Genomic DNA, 14,148 nt, shown 5'->3' on the forward strand with positions numbered 1-14,148 from the left:
GGCTGCAGGTTGGCTCCACTTCGCCCATTCCCAGGATTGGGGGAGCAATTCTTGTGTGCTCCAATGGGTATTTCAATTTCACAGCATTTCATAGCTGTTAAAGTGCCAATTATTAGGAACAGTGGTTCTCTTTAGCACAAAAAGGCTCTCAGCCCAGGCATTTTCTAATTCCAAATTTGACTTGAAGAACTATCTGGAAAGACCTAATATTCCTCACCAGTGCAAATCCCTGCTTCAGAAGGCACCTTCCCCTTTGAGAGCTGAAGGTCTCACACACGTGGTGGCAAAGACACCTCACCCAGCCCATCTCTCCCACTTGGTATGGCCATGGCAGCCCCCATGTCACCAGCAGTGCCACCGCTGCTTTGACTGTGAAAAGGCAACAATGCAGGAGGCAGGGAGACCTGTACAACTCCCAGAGATGTCTCCATGGCTATCAAACATCCAGGAAGATCAACACAGCCTCTCACAGACCTCTGAGCAAGGGCTTGTTGTTGTTTATTGGTGTCATGTTCTGATCATAGCACCAACAAGCACTAGGCAGCCCCCAAAATGCTCACAAGGCACTGCAAGGGTGTCCCCCACCAGAAATTAGAAGCACACAAATAACTAAGTCAGATTTTCTTTAGCAACAGGCACACTCCAAAGGCAGCTTTTTAATCTGACAGCAGCGAAAAAGATGAAGCAGAGAGCAGGGATTGGGGTTTGTTCAGCCCTACAGTGCTGTGCCCAGTCTAGCTTTACCCTTTGGATAAATCTCTGCTTGACTGGGGGTTAAAGCTGAGTCAACAAGTCATGAAAATGATCCTGATTATTTTGGGATGCAAGGAGAAGCCTGTATTCAGTATCACAAGATGCACGGTGACTAGCAAACACAAGACTCTTCAGCTGTATTTTACCTAAGTAAGCCTCTGAAAGTATTTCAGTCCTCCTCATCTTCTTGCAAAAACGTCTTTTTCGTTACTTTGTCAAATATTTTAGTTTCTCTCCATGATTACAAATGTCAAGATTAAGTGAGCTGTATTGGGTGAAAGATTAGAAATGGTAATAAAAATAACCCGAACAAGACATGAATTCATTACTTCTGGAATAGTTGCCTAAGGAATGTACAACTAGTCTTTGAAGTGTATAATTACCATGACAAAAAGTTGAAAGCTATCAGTTTGGTTACTTCAGGACTTATTTTTCTTGTTACTAAAAACAAAAAACTCCCACCAGAATAGGAGATGAACATAAGGTCCTCAGGTTCAAACCAGCCCTGCATCTGCTTCAATGTTCCCTAGCTGAGGAAAAAAACACATTAAGTAAATTCAACCTGGTGAGTGTTTTGGCTCTTCAATGAATGCAGGAACATTTGTATTCTCTACTCCTATATTATGCTATAAATTGTTCCCTAAGTAGGTCACCAAGGCGATTTCTGAACGTTTCAAGACAAATCCTTTCTACATGAACCCACCAAACAAAACCAGAGCCTTGGCTGTCAGGGCATTGATAGATCTCCATCAAACCCACTGCTGTCAAAAAAGTAAGGGGAGTGCTCTTTTTAACTTGGCATCTGCTATCGTGATTCAACTCTTTGCAGAGAAATATACTATTACTCCATATGGCAGCTTCCCCAATTGTAAAAGGGCAGCCAACTTCTATGGCAATGAGAGCGCTAGCAAATTAACAACTGAGTCTGGCACTAATGAATGCTCCACTGTCTCAATAGAAGGTGGCTGGAGGTTTCCTCACATGTTTTCTCTTAGCTTTGTTCTAGCAGGAGATGCTACAAGAAACAAACTGTGTTCCAAGCCCTTCAGAGATTCAATAACCCAAATACTTCACTTCCCTCCTGATCAAAGGAAGCAGCGACTTGAGAGTGCCTTGTTGAGAGTCCCCAGTGCTGTGGAGGCTGACTGGGACCTGTCACTCCCACATTCCCATCACAGCAGGAGCCAGATTTTACCACAGCTCACCCAAATGCCACCTCACCTTCACGACCTGGTTGCAGAGGGAACCCAGCTCTTCCAGAGGCTGGAAGGGCCAACTGTGGAAGGCAGGCCATGGGATTCATTCACTGTCTGTGCTCTGCTCTCCCGTCGCATGACTGCTGAGTGTGGGACTGCTCCTTTGAGTGCCAGAGAAGCTATTTCAAGCTGTTAGCCCAAAGACTCATCAATAAGTCATAAGCCCCAGAATGGAAGTCAAAAGAAGGGGAAAAAAACAGTTGCTCAGGCAGAATAAATAGTAACTTCCATTGCATTCTCTTAAACTAAAAAGAGAATGAGCTGCCCCAAAATATTCCCCTCTATGGGCTGCTATGATGCAGGAACCCAACCCAGTTCCACCTCCTGGAGACCTGAGGTGAGAGAGACAGCTGCAGTGCAAGTTAACTGCATTTTGGGATATGGGGAAAATCATCCTGGAGGACCCAGAGCAGAAGCAGGGTCCTCCAGGACCATGGCAGCAGTGGGGAAGAGCTTCCTTCCAGGGAGAATTGTCTGCCTGATGATTTCCAGACCACTGCAGACAGCCTCTGGTCCAAAACAGGGGGGCAACATCTCCCTGGATCTGTCCTGTCTTTATCAGATTGACAGCCCAATCTGATAAAGAGGCTCCTCCAGGGAGTGCTGTCCCTGCCGTGCACCAACACTCTCATTAATGAAACATTAGCTGCTGCTCACGTCATTTCTCCTCTGCCTTTCCTGGAACACACAGCTTGCCTTGGATTAAACTATCTGGGCCAGGGATGTGCCTTTGTGAAGCACCCTGGAATTTAAGAGCACTAGAGAAATATTAATCACTCAGCAGTTGCCATCTTTCCTGCAATTCCTTTAATTGCATCAATTCTTACTGACAGCTCTCTCTGCCTGCTCCACCACGGATACTTTCTCTGTTCAGATCTACTCCAGAGTTCTTAAATCCAGCCAAACCTCATGCCCAGTTTACAGAATGGTGTTACTGCAACAAAGCCCTTAATCTACACAGATGCGAGCAGTTGGTTTAAGGTGTTTGAAAAGTCACAAAATTCAACAACTTTCCATTTCAGTTTTTCTAGGAGCATGGAAAAGGAAGAGGGCTCAGTTTCGGCCAGACTTGAGGCCCAAATCCATGAGGTCTGACTGTTTACACGTAGTATTGTGTGATTAGAGCCTTACCACCTAGTGCTGGGCCAAACAAACTGGTCTGAGCACCTGCTGAGCTCCTCCCTGCCCAGAAGGAGACAGTCCTTACCTGGAGGTTGTTCAGAGGCTCCATTTTCATGACTGGTCCCAGAGTGTTGAGGGGCAGGGAGACATCAATGCTTTGGTTTGGCATCAGAGGTGTGTGAATGGCCAGGGGGGTGCTTGGGATGACCCCAAAGCTGGGCAGGAGAAAAACAGAGGTGATGAGAGCAGCCCTGCATTGTCCAAAATATGTCCAAAATACAATGTTCCTTTTGTCAAAGCACCACCTGCCTCATCTTCCCACTCCTCCTGAGCTGCCCCTGCTGCTACTCCAGGGGGGGAACACAGTTCAAATGAGCAAAGGAGGACAGGGCATGGGAAACTCACTCAGGGGGATCTTGCTGACAAATTCACACCCCTGCCCCAGGGACCAGAGACTGGGAACTCTCCCATGACCCACACGGCACTGCCCTGTGTGCTGAGCACCGGCCTGCCCAGCAAGGAATGACCTGGACTCAGAGCCAGGTGTTGTCTCCCTATTCCTGAGCTCCAGAGCACTGCAGGTAGGCTGCATGGCTGCTGCACCCCTGGGAGCTGTGGCAGAGGGACCTGGAGGCAGCACAGAACAAACAGCCAGCCAAGGAAGAACATGTGGCTTGGAACAGCGCTGCAGAACAAATGAATCAACACATCCAGCTGCCTGGTCCTGAATGACAGCACCTGGCACAGCTGCCTGCTCGGAGGCTCCTTCACTGGGGATGTGTCCCAGCAGTGTTTACTTGCCTGTTCAGTCCAAGGAACATTTCATTCCACAGGCACCTCTGCTTAGCATGGAGAAGAGGGAAAGCATCTCATGTTTAACACAGCACTCCTGTACTACAGACCAGCTGCTTTCCAAAAGCAGATGGAAGCCCAGATGTTTTGGTGTCCACTCATAAATCCATTTCTCCTTAGCAGAATTCACATTAGCTCAGAGGTCTCGGGGTGTTTGCAGGATGGATAGGTGTGTATTTTTATTTTATTCACTAAAAGCCTGATGCTGTCTCTGCACGGTCAGCCACATTTATCAGGTTTGTCACTCTTTCAGAAACCAATAAATGCCCCATCCTTGGTTCTCCTTAGTTTTCAGCTCTAGGGAGCTGAAATGGGAATATTCCTAGCAAGGGCTTAGCCACATGATTTGCCTTCTGCAGGCATTTCACCTTTGAGGACACAAACCCTTGTGTTTTCCCTAGGACTCAGAGGGGAACCAAACTTGCAGTTTGTTACTAAGGGGCTGTGATATTACAGCACACCAGAGCTTTCTTTTATTTTATTTTAATGCTTTATCCCAAGACTGCAGTGAATACCATTAGCAGCAGCAGGAAAGGAGGGAAAAGCAATAGAAACTTCCCAATCACAAACCTTAATATTTACGCTTAAAGAACCAGCCCTCTGCAGCACTTTCTAATGTACCAGGCACAGTGGAAAGCACTGACAGGAGAACAGCATTTGTAAAAGAGTAAATAGTAGCAGGTTGTGTAGGGAGTTTGTGCTGCAAACTGCTGGTTTACTGTACAGTATTTAAACTTTATACAGCCTCAAAGTACCATGTAGGTGTGGCTAAAACATAGCTTGATGTACAGGGAAAAATAAATCAGAAAAAAAACCCCTTTTCTTCCAGGCTAATTTGCATGAAACATTTGAATACTGCAGCTTAGCAAAACTCTCCAGAAAATATGGCAGTCCAGGGAGTACATTCACTAAGACTTATTTAGCATAATGACTTTTCTAAGTAAATCTTATTTGTCCCAAGAAATCCTGAATATGCAAGGCTAACAGTGAGATTAAAGAGATGGCTTCAGTGGACGTTCAGCACGAGAACCCTTTTCCAATGAAGTGATATTAAGAAATGCAGAGAACACGTCAGTCACAAGATACTCTTTGCAGTCTTAGTAAGAAGTACCCTGGTCCTTGCTGAAGATAACACACAGCAAACCACAGGATAAGCTCTCTGGAAAAGCTTTTTGTGGGAAGACACCGTGGCTGTGCTGCCATGTCATGTCTTTTGGCTGAGATGGGTTTCCAAGAACAATCTGAATTGTATCATCCAAGCTCTAAACTTTCAAGTGGCTGCTGCTTCTGCCAGAATCGCTCTGCTGCCTATTACAGGAACAACATGTGGCACAGGCTCCCAACTTGCAGCTCCTTCAGTGACAAGCAGCTTTTTTAAGGAGTCCTGTGCTTCCAGACAGTCTGAGGGGCAGCAAAGCAATTAAGTCAGGAGGCAGAGGCATCATGGGGTGATACTTGTGCAGCTCAGATCCTGCCTCTTTGTGCTCTTGTTTTGCCCAGGGCACTCACTGGCTATAAATCCACCAACCTGCCTAAGGACTCATGAGGCTGCTGAAAAACTCCACTGAGGTTAAATGGGGCAGATGATGTTTCAGAGCTGGGAGAAGGATGGCACTGTCTGCTGCCTGTTTCCTCTCAGATCTATCAGTCTGTGTTTTCAGCCCTTTCACACCATTTTGCTGTGATGGAGAGGTCAGGCTGTATCATCCAAGCTATTTCCATGACTGCATTATACACCTAAGCACAAGCCCTCCTTTAATTTAGCAGTGTAGGCACAAACTCCTTCCCCAGGAGCATTCAATCTGTTGAACACAGTGCATTGCTAATTATTTCTTACCTGTTCTTATTGAACTGAATGGCAAAGTCAGTCATGTGCTGCAAAGCCTTATTGGTAAAGTTCATCTCCATGTAGATGTGTCCCTGCCTGTGGCTGAATGTGCCTGAGATCTCCAATCCTTTAGCCTTCACTGCAGGCAGCCAAACCTTGAACACAAGAGATGTCATTCAGCGTGTGAGCAGCCTGGCCTGAAGATAACAAACAAGCAGAGTTTTCCAACAAACAGAAGTCCTGAGCTCAGAAATCCATCTACATTGGCACATGGAGCCAAAAAAGGCTAAAGAAACACTACAGGGAAGATGGGACACGGGGTGTTGAAAGGACGGAGCTCACCACTGAGGAATAAGCTTGCTGCTCCTAATCCATATTTGTTCACAGCACTCAGGGAAGAAATCAAATTACTACAGCATTAGTGTGCACAAGAGCAGGGACAGTTTGTGTCCATCACACCAATGTGAGACTCACCCAGTCTGCTGCTGGACTTCTCCAAGGGCTGCTTGGGCTATTAGAGGCAGGACAATACTAAAGTTTGAACCAAATAAAATCACAGGGTGATACAAAATCTGTTGGGTTCTGGATTCTCAAATCACCTCCGTGGGAAAAACCCAGACTCAAATCTGAGTGGTGCAAAATGAGGCAGTACTTAGTTCAAAATTACTGTGGGTTTTTTTATATAAGGTGCAATAAATGCAAGAACCAAAAAGTTTGAGTATGGTCTGCAGTACCTTGAGATCCTCAATTTCAGAGGATGGTTTAAAATCATCCATCCATGGAGTGCTAATTGAGTGCTAATTTCAGACTCTCAGGAGCCCGAGCTCCCTGTGGCTGCTCCACAGCCAGTTTCCAGAACCATGTTGTATGCCTCATGATCCCTCCCAACTCCATGCTTCAGCCAAAGCCTCTGACAGAACATTTCTCTGCATTCCACTGTGGCACCATCATCCCAATCACATGATTTTATCTCCACTGTCACGTTGGATTCCTCCAAATAACAAACCTGCCAGGAAAGTTGCTGCAAATTGTGTCTTGCCCCCAGTTTCCTGGGGAAGCTTGTTAAGAAGCAGGTCTGCAGGAAAGCTGCTCTGACACAACTGAAAGTCTCGGATCTTATCTAAGCCATTCTTTAGAGAAATACTGTCACAGGTAAAATGAGGAGACTGCTAAAGTGCCAGAAGTCTGTAACTAGTAACAAACATGGTCTCCAACTCTTTCTCTACTTGGGAATAGCCCAGGGCACCCCTAATGGGACTGAGTTGAAGTTTTAACACCAGAAACCCACAATAAATGGGACAAGTGAGCAATGTCAGATCTGTAGCTCAAGGCAAGGCAAGAAACCAGGGATGATTGTTTTTCCTTACGTACAGACTTGGGAGCCACGTATCCTCCAGGAGCCATCCCTATGCCGGAAGAGAGCTCAAAGAGATCGTTGAGTCCACTGCTGACCACTGCTGGGGTGGGAGAAGGGGCAAAGGTGGCTGGCACAGAGGAGGGAATGTAAGTCTGTCCCACCTGGAGGAGTCAGAAAGAACAGGGCACTCATTAACATCACGTGTGAGCACTGCTTATTAAATAAACCATGAACTTGGGCAATATCCTAAATATTTTAAAGCCATTTGCAGCTTCCCCACTGATTTATCAATAGTGCTAAATTATGCATTTGAATTCCAAAGCTCTTGGCAGCTAATCCCTACACTCGGCTGTCACCTCAACCAAGCTTCCACATCAATTTTTATAGCTCCAGTTATCTATTCCCACTGTAGAGGAATCTTTCTTCTCCATATCTCCTACTCCTAAGACAATATGCTTTGTGGATCTACCCTACATAAACCCAGGGAAAACAGCAAATGCTTCAAACCTTCCCCCAACTACGTCAGCCTTCAGGAATCTGCAAGATTTTGCATATCCAGAGATAGCAAGGGAGTCATGACCGTGTTGTGTACTCCCACCCAAAGCCAGAGCTCTGCATTCTCAGTACTTGGGCCCAAAAGGTTCACTACACGAAGCAGAGTCTGCCAGAGGACAACCTTCCTGCAAGAAGGGCAATCATTCCCTCCCAGGACTTAAATGAGGGCACCAAAGCTGGAATATTAACCTTTAAGTGCCCAGCTTCAGATGGGACAGTCACACTCAAGTTACACTTCCAAATTCTCTTCCTAGCAGGATGAATGCTGTGCTTGAGAACAGGATTCCCCAGCCAGCAGGCCAGAAACAGGCAGGGTGACCTGGACAGAACCGCCTGGTGGGTTTTTGCTGGCCCAGGAAGGCAGAGACATGGCTTTGTAGGTATGAACACCACAGGGAACCATCTCCCATGTCCTGCGTGTACAGACAGGTGTTCAGTGCCACCAGCTCTCCTCTGCCCTCGTGCTGAAGGAAGGAAGGAATGCCAGATTCGCAGGGAAAGGAGGAGAGAGAGTGACTGCAGCCATAACAAGGGTCTCTGAGAAGTCCTCCCTCCTGAACTGAGTATGCTTTCCTCACTGAATTACTCAATACAGAGTCCTGGGGAAGAGGGACTGAGCTTTCTAGGGGACACCACTTCTGGCTGTGGGTTGGAAGCAAGCTCCCTCCTGCCCACTGCATCTCCAAGCCATGTTTCATTCCCTTTCCATGCTTTTCTGGAAGAAGCTTGAGGCCAGGGCTGCTTTGAAAGCAGGTTAAAACTGCCTCATGTCCTGGCAAGTGCTGTGGGCAGGAGGACACTCCCAAAGCACAGGCACAGAGGAGGTGGCCAGTGGCAGCACTGACCACACATAGTAGGAAAGTTCAGAGCACCTGACCCTGATGTCCAGGCAAAAATCTTATGTGGGGTTTGGGAGGAGAAAGCATTGAGTTCAGGCAAGTCTGTGGTGACACTGGGTTAGGGTTACAGAACAGGCTTTGTGAGAAGGGATAAGCATCCTTGGCCTTTCAGCTGCCAACGCAGGTGCACAAGGATGAGGCACTGCCAGGGTTAATGCTGGTGCTCCAACTAAAAGCTCTGAGGATGAAGAGCTAAGCAGAGAGAGTGAACAGCTCTGGCCTGGCTGCTCTTTAGGAAAGCCCAGATGGCAGCTGGACTCAAATCAACATAGGTGGGGACTTGTGTGTTTCAGTTGCATTTGTCCATTTTCAAACATCTTCAGGGCTTTACAAAGCACCTTCCAGCACGTAACGGGCGAGGTGACACTGCAAAACCCCGAGCTTTGAGCAGCTTTGGAAATTGGGGAAAAAAAAGGAATGGCACTTACTGCCGGGCTTCCTCCAATGCCCCCGCCAAGGTCACTGCCAAGCTGAAAGAGAGAAGGAGAGAGAGGAGAGGAAGACCGAGATCATTTCAGCCAAGTGTCAGACGGCTCAGATCGTTCCCACACACAGGACAGACAGAAATGCAGTGCTGGAAAAGCACAGGGAGCAGAGGGGCTGCTTGCTGCTGTGTGGGCACAGCTACTTGGAGAACTACCCCACGCCTTCACTGTGGACAGGAGCGTTTTGCAGGTTCACAAGAACAAAAATCCATCCCTTCTTGTGCCTGTTGTCTGCACCAAAAGCTCCCTTCTTCACGTCTCATGCATCGGTGCTGTCCCCTCAGCCCTGCTGCTGCCAGCAGGCCTCAAGCAGCTCCCCAAAACCCAGTGGGGTGACTGTGAAATGGCATAAAAATAAAACTGACAGGAAGGCTCACTTCCTGAAAGCTTTAGTTTTCTAGGGAACAGCTACGAGCCACGGGCAGACACAATGCATCTTGGCTGTGCTCCTCCGACACGCGGCTCCTTTCAACAACAAGGGAACGAGAGAATGGGATCCGTGCTGGCTCGGACAACAGCTCAGAGAGGGGGGCTTTGAAGATGCTCCCCTCCCTCAGACAGGGAAGAAAACAGCTTCACCATCTAACGGGCACTCCAACAGCAGAGACTCTCAGTGCACCAGGCTATTTCAGTATCAATTTCTGCCAAGCTACACAGTGACATCTGAAGTGACTGAAACAGCCCTCCATAAACGCTAAATCCTCTCTGGGGCCCTTCTGCAGCCCACCTAGAAGCTCTCCCTGCACAAGTTCCCTTTACAAAGCACTCAGAGCACATTCCCAGTGACAAAGCCCATTTTTCAAACCTCCACATCACTCTACATGCTCAGGACAATTCAGAGATCAGGACATGTTCCAAGGCTTGGCTACAAGCGCTGTTTGCAAGTGCAACATCACTCCTGTGAATATTTAAAATGCACTTAACAGATGACTGATAACCAGGAGGAAACAAACACAGATCTGCAGTGGTTATTCACTGCAGAGACACCTCCAGGCTTATCTGTGTCCCAGGCTTTTCTCCTGAAGACCAGGGTAATATTTTTTTGCCTAGAACAGGGGTTTTTTGGGGTCACATTCAGACAAGGAATATGACCAGACAACATTCAGAGAGGAGGATGCAGGGGTGAGGCAGGAGCCAGTCCCATAAGGAAAAGGCTGGACTGGCAGACCAAAATATCACAGCTCACCTGGCAGATGGTTTTGCTCTTCCATTTGATTAGGGTTTGGGGAGTTAGTTTGTTTTTAAAAGAGCATGTGACAAACTGGGTCAACAAAGGCTCCAGATATGTTGTTCAAATAAGTGCTGGTGTGTCAGAATATTGAACAAATGCACCATATAGCTGAAGCAAAAGCTTCCAGGAGTGCCTATGCTTGGAGCCAAAAAGCCTCTGACCTTTTGCCTCTGCACAAAAAACCTTGGAAATTAACTTTGCTCTGATCCCTTCCAGCCTGTTCCCTGAGAGATCTCACAGCAAATGTGTTTTATGCTGGTCAAGAGATACCATAAAGCTTCATACACCTCTCCATCAGAGCACGGATAAAAAGGATAGATTGCCCTGAGAAGAGCAGCAAAGGTGTAAGACAGTGACTTACCAGATGACAACTAGCCTCCATAAAACCTGTAAAATGTGACAAACCCCTGTGCTTCCCTGGATGTCTCCTCCATTCCCAGGCACCTCTCCCTTCCCTAGTCCTCACAGGAACAACATTACCACCCTAAGTAGGTGTTAGAAAAGAACAAATCGCACACAATTTGCTTTTTGTTAAGAGGCCTTAAGAGCTTTTTTCCTGCGTGGGACTCAGTTTATCCCTACTTGAGGCCATGGCAGAAGCTGAGGAGATTCCTCATCTTTTTCAACAGCCACCTCTCCATACAGCAACCCAGGCTCTGGCTGTCCAGTTTTGCTTAAGAAATAATAAATAAAAGTGAGCGATTCCAAAGTCTAAAGAAGGATCAGACAGAGACCAAAGGAAGCCAGCCAGAGGATGCAAATCCAATTAATATTGAGCTTATAAAATAAGGCTTATTACACTGTCAAGTCTCCCCCACAGAAACAGCCTGACAGAGCAGAGTTTTGTTCTATTGACTGCTCTCTAAGCCAAGCCACGGTTTAGATTAATATATCAGATCATTTACATCTTGTTACTGGCTCACTGAGGAGTAATAAATGCAACTATTACACCTCATCCCTATTCATAGTCTTGCATGCAGATGAACTTCAAGCTTTATATTGACAGGCAGCGAGGTCCGGGGGAAAAGAAAGAATCCAGCTCATTTCCAGATATTATTGTATGCACGGAGGATTTCTGGTACTGTTGTCTGCAGCAGCAGAAAGGCTGGTTTATCAAGCAGCAAGCATTTTACAAAGGGTATTATGGAAATGACTGAATAATTCTGCATAATCAAGCCAGATGTTAACTATTCTACCATTTCCTACTACGCTCATCAGAAGGAGCTGCAGGGTAGGAACCCAACCTCGAAGCAGCTCGTACACTGATGTTGGCTGCAAGGGACAGGGAATGACATATTGGGGTTCCTCGAGCTCTCCACAAGTCTTCCATTTTCCCTAAATGTCAAGCCTTGGGGGGAGAGAAAGAAGAATGTGGATTTATTGCTTTAGTTAAGACTACAGCTCTCATAAAAAGGAGAAAAAAACCCCTGACTGGCTCAGAGAATTTACCAGGAGCCCCTGTGTGTTTTCAGATTGGACCCAACATCTCTTTTCCATGCCAGGAAGCTCAGAGCTGCTGCAGCCCCTCTTTAGTGGCTGAAGGGCTCTGCAGAGCACAGCCTGAGCCACTTCTGGTTCCTGTGCTGGGGCCCAAGCACTGCAGATGTGCTCCAGAGCCGCAGAGCCAGCGCCAAGGAGCTGCAGCTCCTCCAGGTCCCTACAGGCAGAGCTGGCTCTGCCCAGACTGAAAAGAGAAGAGACAGCATTTCTACTGCACCAGAAGTTACAGGGGAGAAGTTAATAAAGATCTGATCAGTTCCACATCAGATCTGGGCTGCATTTCCCATTGCAGCAGCACAAAGTCTCTTTTTCTGGTTTTCCTGCCTGTCACCCTCCCATGGCACCGACGCTTTCCCCATTCAGGAACTGCAGGTCTGTTTTTCCTCCAGTGAGTTGCCCAAATCATAACTTTATTCCAAACTCAGAGTGATGGAAGAGACGGTGGCAGTGATGTGTGTGAGTAAGAGGGAAGGAGGAAGACAGAGGGAACAGGAACCAATTACCCACGGAGTGTCCTCTCCCATCTGGAGTGACAGGCAGAGTGCAGAAGGAAAGAAACAGATATTAGTCAGGCGTGAAGTGCTGCTGAAGCAATTCCCCAGGACTAACAGCTCTGGTAAACCATTTCCTTTTGCCTCATGGACAGACAGGCACTCCTGCCAGAAGGACAACCTGGATCTGCCTTACAGGAGAGTCAGGAAGAGCCTCACAGAGGAGAGGACTGTGTTAATACAGCTGGCAGCCCCACTCGGGCTGAAATGCTCACCGTGAAGGTGGCGTGGACAAGGGCTGGCTCTTGATAGTCCAGGGGAGTTCATGGCACTGCAAACCTCTGATCCTGATCCTAAAGTTGGCAGCTTTGCCTCTTGCTGAAGAGCACAAAGCCTCTGCTTCAGGGGGAAGAGCTGTCAGCTTCAGCAGGTGAGCAGAGGATGGACAGGGAATCTCATCCCCCAAAGGCATGAAAGTTCTTCAAACAGAAATTCTCTTTGTTCCCTCCAAACCTATCCTGCCGTAACAGCACCCAAGCAGCCACGAGGGTTTAAAGAAGAAGCTGGGCTCAACCCTGTACCAATAAAACCAGTGCCAGCACCTTCTCCCAAACTGCATCAGCACTTTTACCTTGCACAAGTTGGCTCGGACAGTGCTGCAGCTGCTCTGCAGTTGGAGAGCCTTTGCCCTGCAATTCCAGCCCTGTGGAAGCAGTTATGCTGACTTATGAAGTGTAGCAGTGCTGGAGTTACTGCATTAGGAGGGTTTATTTGCATCTTAACAGCAGCTTGTAATGACAACAGCATGTAATGACAAACACTCTGCTGAAGTGTTCATGTGATCCTGAGGGGCTACAATCACTTCTGCAAAATGACGTGAGGCTTTTGGAGTACCAAAAAATAACAGGGAGGGTGGAGCCAGGGACAGTAGCTTCAACAACCACTGCTCAGCAACTGCCTTGCCTTGTGCCCACAGCATAATCAGGGCTTCCAGGGCAGCTGTGCCTTTTGTGGACCACAATTCATGGGTTAACAGGGGACAATTGCCTTCTTGCTGCCTCACACCACAAAGCAGGAGTCAAGCACCACAGCTCTGGGTGCTGCCTGCACTCAGCAACACAGCAGCAATGAACACAAGGCATTTACCCCAACAGGAATGGGGTGAGACACTGAGAGCAGGGCTGCTGGCAGCCCCCTTGATGCAGGCTGCTCCTGTGAGAGAGCCCTGAGCTGCAGGACAGACCATGCATGGGGCTGCAGGGATCTCACTGCAGACACCACTGTGGCTCACACAGAGGCATTTCAGCGTCCTGTTTGCTGCCTGTTTTGTGTCTGTCTGCACACCAAGCCAGGATTGCAGAGCACAAGGGCTGCTCTCCAAACCAGGGACAGCTGTGTCAAAGCTGCTGGAGGACAGGTCACACTGCCAACATCACGGTCACCAGTCTCCCTGCACTTGCTGCTGATGCTTCACCCTGCTGAGCGATTTCCATCAGCAAGCAAAACTGAATCCTAACCATTTTCGTCCTCCAAAGTGTGAAAAAACAAGCAGCTCACAAAGCTCTAGCAGTCCTATGACTGCTACAACAGCTTTGAATCAGATATGAATGAGTGACCCACCAAAATAGCTCCTTTTCCACACCAGCCCTACCCCAGCAATGGATTTGTGTCCTTTGTCAGAAATCCTAATAGATTCCTTTGTAGCTCATGAAACCTCCACAGCCCAGATGAAAGGAGCCAGGTCCTTGTCAAAGGCTGAAGGAGCACTCAGGGAAAGCATCACATCACGTGGCTGCAAAAATGGATGTTGGGGCTGACC

The 14,148-nt window shown here is 47.6% G+C and overlaps 1 protein-coding gene across 5 annotated transcripts in view; it reads right to left on the bottom strand.

Annotated features, from left to right (window-relative positions):
• The window catches only part of AP2B1 (adaptor related protein complex 2 subunit beta 1), a 75,200-nt gene that overhangs the window by 15,604 nt on the left and 45,448 nt on the right, over positions 1–14,148 (bottom strand). For 4 of the 5 annotated variants that reach the window (XM_066202284.1, XM_066202283.1, XM_066202285.1 and 1 more), the window contains exons 15-18: positions 9,051–9,092; positions 7,183–7,329; positions 5,821–5,966; positions 3,217–3,346 (exon numbers count right to left, since the gene is read on the bottom strand). In XM_066202284.1, coding sequence (XP_066058381.1) covers positions 3,217–3,346; positions 5,821–5,966; positions 7,183–7,329; positions 9,051–9,092 — 465 coding nt within the window. The remainder of the gene's footprint in view (positions 1–3,216; positions 3,347–5,820; positions 5,967–7,182; positions 7,330–9,050; positions 9,093–14,148) is intronic. The other variant, XM_066202288.1, reaches the window with a different exon arrangement.

The sequence above is a fragment of the Chamaea fasciata genome, unplaced genomic scaffold, assembly GCF_029207755.1.
Source record: "Chamaea fasciata isolate MVZ Bird 193981 ecotype frontalis unplaced genomic scaffold, bChaFas1.0.hap1 SCAF_21, whole genome shotgun sequence".
In the NCBI taxonomy this organism is placed as follows: Eukaryota; Metazoa; Chordata; class Aves; order Passeriformes; family Sylviidae; genus Chamaea; species Chamaea fasciata.